A 7,152-nucleotide genomic window follows, 5' to 3' on the forward strand; every position below is an offset into this window, starting at 1 on the left:
ACATCGGAGATCAATCATCAAGAACATCTTATCGAACGGAAAGATTTCGATTCCAATTCTTAACTTTTCACTTGCAACAGTATTTGCGTATCTCGGCGAAACTTCAAAGTACTTTCGGACTTTTAGAGCGCTATTGATAAACAGAAGTGTTACCCCCTCCCCCCGCTTTCCCCGGTGACGCAAGTGCATCGGGGTTTTCATAAGGATATCGAATGCATCAAAGTAATTCTTTTGTGCTAGTTACGTTCAGATGTCTTCTGTTCATGCGTACGTTCTGCCGCGAAAAATTCTTCCCTCGAAATTTTATCGCTAGATATTTTGAGCAAAAGTATGGAAATTTAACTAACTTCAACTAGCGGTGTTAATATGTGTGTCAGTGTATGATATTCTATTACGAATTGCATAAGCTGCAAATGATTGTTACACTCTGTGACGGTGTATTATAAAGCAGTTAGTATTGTTTATTTCATATGGGACATGAATCGATATTGTGAACAAGTTTCCAGCATACGCAAAGAAAGCACTTATTTCAAATGGAAAATAGAAAATTTTCTTCCATCTGAAGCTGAAGTTGAAGAATTTATCGAAAGTTCAGTGATAAAATGTTTGGACACTTCTTGGAGTCTAAGACTATATCCGAACGGAAGACGTCACCACAACCACGGGGACGTCATAGTAAGCTTGGTAGAAGTGTCTTCTAAATCTAGACGCTTGAGTTTCAGAATAGGATTTAAAGATAGACACGGATCCGAGTGCTTCTCGAACGAAAGGGAAAATGAATTAATTTCGAGGATGAATGAGTCGTGTCACCAACAATCCATCCCGAAGGATACGCTTCGTGATTTTGCTGAAGACCTTTTGCCTGACAATACTTTGACTGTCTTCTGCGAATTGAAAGTGAATTCCGTCACACATGGCAGTTTGACGGAGAAGAAATGTCCATGTAAGTATTTCGAAAATTACTCTGCTTGAGATTGGAACAGTAGCCCCTTGTTGGGCACTCAGGATTGCTTATTGTTCTCACTTGACTGTTTTGATGTCCTATCATTTTATTTTCCCACCGCCACCCTCCGCACCATCACCGTCGACGGCCTCCTCACGATGCTGCTCCTATAGCAAAAGCCCTCTACAGGTTTGCTTCCATATCCTACACACACGCGCACACATACAAAACTACACACACACACGCACACATACAAACACATACACCTACACACACATACACCTACACACATACACAAACACATACACACACGCATACATACAGACACCTACACATACACACACAACATTCATACACACAACTACCCACACACTTATGCCAGCACACAGACACAAACACACATGCCTACACACAGATACACAAACCCACACACAAACCCACACGCCTACATACACACACATAAACAAACACATTCACACGTAAACACATACACACACGATACATACAGACACCTACACATACACACTCAACATTCATACACACAACTATCCACACACTTATGCCACCCCAGTAATTGGCACTTTAAGAGTTTGTCTTTTCAACTTAACCTCAGTTTTCATCACTTAGAAAACAAATATTTCCTTGCAAATATTTTCTTTTTTAATCAAAGAATGCACATCTATGCATTTATTCAGTCAACTAAAAGCAAAAACTTTTGAACAGATATTTTTATAAAAATATATGTATAAAAAGTTACTAAAATCACCAGTAAATGGCATCTGATACCCTAGTGTATGACACCTTGTGATCCAGTGATTGGCACACATTAATAGAACTGGAAAATAGTTTGATTTTTTAGTTTTAGATTATATTCAATTTATATTATCGTCAGTAACTCCCCCCCCTAAGTGACGGAGAGGGGAAGCGAGAGAGCGATGCTGTCTGACCATCTATTACATGGAAAGGCTAATATCCGGTATAATCGGCGGAAATGGACGTATCTATTAGTTTATAGGGATGTTAGTTGGTTTGTTTCACATGTGCACGTTTGCCTCTCTATTATTTAGCCTTAGTTTTGTAAAAATGAAAATTTGCTCACAGCAAAAATAAAGGAATTTTTAAATCTAAAATATATTTAATCTATATTCTCACGGCAAAAAATAATTGATTTACTTATTCACAACAAAGTTTTGAGCTTACCATTTTGCTTTTACGTTCCTGATCGAAATGAAAATATTTTCTTTCCTTTTTGTTGTTTCCATGGTAACTATTTTTGTTTCCATTCATTTTATTTTTGACAATGAATGAATTAGGAACTAGTGACATTATAAAACGCGTGCATCGAATTCCCATCGTTATTTTCCCTTCTCCCCTGCTAGATTCATTCAGATGGAATCGTCTTTGCTTGGCAGATTGCCAAATTAGATACAATCCGTGGTCAAACAGTAAAAACACTTTTGATTGAAAGTGTACTAAATATTAAGAACAATAATTTGAAGAATAGTATAAAAATACTTTTAATGGTATTATTTAACTTTTTTTTTTTTTTTTTTTGACATTAAAGGATGGAAAAAAAAATACTGTTGAAAACTTTTCATAGCATAATTTTGTTTGGATTACGTTACACCTGACAATGAACTTCCACACTTACAGTAAGTATTCCACAACTCTAGATTTCTCTGAAGAAGACTATTTTTTGCTGATTGTCGTATATTTTAAAACTTCTTTGAAACTTATTGAAAGAAATTCTGACTACCAAACGGCACGACCTTGAGGGTCACGGATTTGGACAAAATTCTAGATATAGATCCATTCCCACTAGATATGAGCACAGGTAAAGCGGTTTGACTGCATAGGCCCTAGTTCGGCTGCAACGGGGGTCCAAAGTTGTTGATTTGTGCCCAGGATGCAATGGAGTTACCTTTAAAATTACTATTTTTATCTCTTTTTCTGCTACTGTACTGTAGTATGAACCATTTGCATGCTTACTTTTGAATTAATTATGTTGGATACTAGTTTTCAATAAGCTGTTCTCAAATTTAAATTGGCTACTACTTTTAACTTCAGTAACTTGAATGCCAAACTAACTTAGTTACAAGATATTTACCGTTTGCAAATGAAACTAATTATTTTCGTTTTATATTAATCGTCTGCTAGTAAAAAGTATTTATCGTTTGCTAATAAACACATTTACTTTAACTGGATATTGATCATCTGCTGTCAAAGATATCCCACATTGATAAGCAAAAAATGGGGCAGGAGAAAAAGCTCTGATTTATTGCGCATAACACACACACACACAAAAAAGATTGTTTTGACTTTTTATATAACTTAGATAGTGCCCATAAATAAATACGTGTTCAACTCATACTCAATTTACTAACAAAAGATGCCAAAGGTATTGGGAGATCGAATATAGTGTCGAAGTCTGAAATACCAATGGAAACGCTATTGCATTTCTGAGGCCAAACTAGCAACTTTGGACCCTCGTTGCAGCCAAACCAGGGCCTATGCAGTCAAACCGCTTTACCTCCGCTAATACCTAGTGGGAATGAACCTATACCTAGAATTTTGTCCTAATCCGTGACCCTGAAGGTCGTGCCGTTTGGTCGTGAGTTTTTCAACTTTACAAAGGAAATAGTAAATTTTTTTTAAAAAATGCCGTCCGCACAAGTATGCCTTTCATTTCACATTTTATAATCGACGAAAGCTATGTGTCGATCAACTTTCAAAGCAAAGAAAGAATGGTGCGTATTGCATGAGTATTATAAGAGCGGAAGATCATTGTCCGGTACTACGTAATCCAAACAAATTTAGGCTATGAAAACTTTTCAATAGTAATTATTATGTTTTCCCCCATCTTTTACCGTCATAAAAAAAGCTAAATAATGCCATTAGAAATATTTTTTATACTATTCTTCAAATTATTATTCTTAATATTTAGTACACTTTCAATCAAAAGTGTTTTTTTTTTTAAATTTTTTTTTAAATTTTATTTGTTTATTTATTTATTTTTTATTTTTGTTTTATTTATTTATTTTTTTTTTTTTTTGCGAAGTCTGAAACGGTGGTTTTTGCACACTTCTTTTCAAAAGTAAACAACTTTTCAGCGATTAATTATTGATACAAATCCTTTGAGAGTCCAGTATTAATTGTTCTGAAACGTTTTTGGCCTTTTTTAAGCTTAAATGGGATTTAAAGTAATAGAAAACTTGTATTTTCTGCAAAACAAACTTTATTTTGTTATTTCAAAACAACAAAAAGCACCCTTAAACTTTTTTCTACATAGCGAGAGAATGATTAAAATATGCTACAAAAAAAATTTGACTCAGATCGTAGTAGGTACTCGGGAGATATAACTTGTTTAATCTCCCAATTGAAAAAAACATAAGGTTTTAGATAAAGAGTGGCAACACCCAACTGTTCATAGAATACTTTCTGTCGTTCACAGTAAAAGAGAAAAATATTAGCTTGAAATTGATACCAAATTCAGCTTAATTGGTTGAAAAATCAAGAAATAAGAGAGATTTTCTGAATTCATGCCGAAACGGCGATTCCGAAAAATGATCAAAAATCGAATTTTTGAAAAAATTCTTCAAAGCGTAATTTTTTTTTCAAAAAATCTTAAAACACTAATTTGGGCTTTTCTCATAGATATCTGTTCGTGAAAAAAAATAATGGACAAAATCTGAGACATGACTGCACATGGCATTAGGCGATTTGGCGTGAAATGACCATTGAGAAGGTATAGATGGAGAGAGTGCAACCCTACTATCCCGATAGGGCAACAGTACCATGTGACATGGGGAGCAATTTCGAGTTGACCGTAACCGCTGAAAAAGTTTTCATTAGCTGAAGCCATGCATGATAACAACCTTTAACTGTAGAAGGGAAAAATTAGCTTTATAGTAATAGTGTAGTATTCTAGCATTGTAAACTGTGAGGAAAAAGCCACACCAGGAGGTCTAGTAACTTTTCCCAGCCATGTACAAACGTTTTTTACAACTAAATAAAGAAAAAATAACATTTATATGCATTCAACGAGTACATATTCTACAGTTGCCTATAATTTTTAAATTTTTGTACTTATTTTACCTATAAAAGTTATAAAACATTGTATATCTTGAGTGCAAATATCATTTTAATTCCATAAAAACACTTTTTTATTTAACTAGTAATTATTTTAACGGCTCTTGAGCATTTTATGTACATTTACTTTGTTGGCGAGTATCTTCTCGCCAAGCTCCTGTGAACAGCAGATGCGCAAGAATAAATATTTGCTATTTTTATGCTTCAATTTAAATACTAATATGCCTGCGTGTGAAATCATTTCAAAACATTGATTACAATACATATGAATCCACTTTAAACTATTTGTACATGCCCGTCATTTCAGGGAATAAACATCGAAATACATGAAAAATGCAGTTACATTATATTTTAAAATCCGGAAAGAAGTGGGGAGAGCGAGTTTGAATGATAGACCTGTATTTGTATCCGTTATTTATTTATTTATTTATTATTATGCGGTAAAGGAGTTTGAGCCAAAGTTGCTTTGATTTGTATCCCCGACTTCATAATAAGCCCCGATCCGTCGTCTGAAAATATTTAATGCCAAAAGAGCGATTGAGTGCCAAAACGCGACAACTTACCAGCCAAACAAGTCACCTGACCTGGGAAACATTGGATCCCAAGCTTATTTCACTGAGACATTTGCTGTGGCTCCCTCCATTAGTATTCCTTCTCAATGGAAATGACCCTTTGGCTAATTTTATTGAACTATGGGATAATGCGAGCCAAATCACGACTGTACATACATCTATATAGGCTTATATACATCTATATAGGACATCTATATAGGACTATAGGCTTAATATGTACAGCCTGGAGCAAAGGAGAGTCAGAGGGGACATGATTCAGTTATTTAAATTTATCAAAATGAAAGATGTAAATGGATTAAATTTTTGCGAGGAAAGCAGGACAAGGGGTCATTGTTTTAAGCTATTTAAATCTCAGGCTAACTTGGAAATCAGGAAAAACTACTACTTTAGCAGGGTCGTGGGCACTTGGAATAGCTTACCGGAAGAGGCGGTAACAAGCAAGGGAGTGGATAGCTTTAAGAGGGCCATTGATCTTTATTGGGGACTAATTAATTGACTAGGACCAGCCTAGCTGGGCCCAGAGCCTGTTGCTGGTCGTCACATTTGTATTTGTATTTGTACGAATATAGACAATTTGTATATGCGATAAGGCACTGCAAATTTGTCCCCTGCCGTGTTGGGTTTGTTGATTTGTAATGAAAAAGCTGTACTCGAGTTCTTATGTATCTACTTGAAAAACCCAGCAGATTTACTATTTATTCTTTTCATCTGTTGCAGCTGGATCTTTGCATTTGGACACAAATTTCACTAATGCTTTCCTAAACTCGAACCTCTCCGATGTCACACTGAAAGTGGGCAAAGTCGAGTTCCCTGCTCACAAAATCATCCTCGCGAGTCGCTCTAAAGTATTCCAAGGAATGTTCGAAAGTGGAATGAAGGAAAGCCAGGAAAACGTGGTGAATCTGGTCGAAATGCAAGAAACTACCGCCGAAAACATGCTTCAGTACATTTACACTGGATGCATCAAGGAGCTGACAATGGAGGGGGCATTCGACTTGTACGTTGCTGCTGACAGATATGACTTGAGAGAGCTGGTGGTGTGCTGTCAAGATTTCATTCTAAAGAACCTATCTGCCGAGCATGTTTGCGAAGTAGCCGCTTTGGCTAATGTCCACAATGATGAAGAACTTGCAATGGCGTCGAAGATAACTCTCAAAGAAAATTTTAAAGAAGTGCTCAATTCCAAGAAGTGGAGAGCATTTGCTAAAAATCATCCTGATTTGTACACGGAGCTGTTAGAAAGTTCGGTGTTGATTGAAAAAATAGAGTAATTTTTTTAAATTCTTTAACTGTTGCGAAAACAACTTTTTAAAGCTACTCGTAAAGTTTCGAACATTTCTTTTACATTTTATCGTTACCTAAATATATGTTTGTACAATCTAATGTTTTTAGTCTGTAGACATCACAGATTACGTTTAAGTTATGGTAAAAAGAACGCACGATGTTGTTTTTATAGGTTATGTGTGAACTTGTCACTTCTCTGGCAGTTTTAAAGCCAATAGTGTAAACCCCTGAAGTCATATTCCCCCCTGGTGCCAATAAAACTCA

General features: G+C 35.6%; 1 protein-coding gene across 1 annotated transcript; it reads left to right on the forward strand.

Moving 5' to 3' along the window:
- The first annotated feature begins 767 nt into the window (after positions 1-767).
- LOC129232465 (speckle-type POZ protein-like) lies at positions 768-6,875 on the forward strand. Its single transcript, XM_054866609.1, has 2 exons — positions 768-943; positions 6,322-6,875. The coding sequence occupies exons 1-2, from the start codon at positions 793-795 to the stop codon at positions 6,873-6,875; spliced, it is 705 nt and encodes a 234-aa protein (XP_054722584.1). The 5' UTR covers positions 768-792.
- Positions 6,876-7,152: the final 277 nt, after the last annotated feature.

Source organism: Uloborus diversus, unplaced genomic scaffold, assembly GCF_026930045.1.
Source record: "Uloborus diversus isolate 005 unplaced genomic scaffold, Udiv.v.3.1 scaffold_12, whole genome shotgun sequence".
NCBI lineage: Eukaryota > Metazoa > Arthropoda > Arachnida > Araneae > Uloboridae > Uloborus > Uloborus diversus.

Bases quoted from the DNA above. Each gene is read 5' to 3' on its own strand.
- LOC129232465 (XM_054866609.1), top strand. From the start codon at position 793: ATGAATGAGTCGTGTCACCAACAATCCATCCCGAAGGATACGCTTCGT. The intron at 944-6,321 runs GTAAGTATTTCG...CATCTGTTGCAG, and splicing joins GACGGAGAAGAAATGTCCAT to CTGGATCTTTGCATTTGGAC.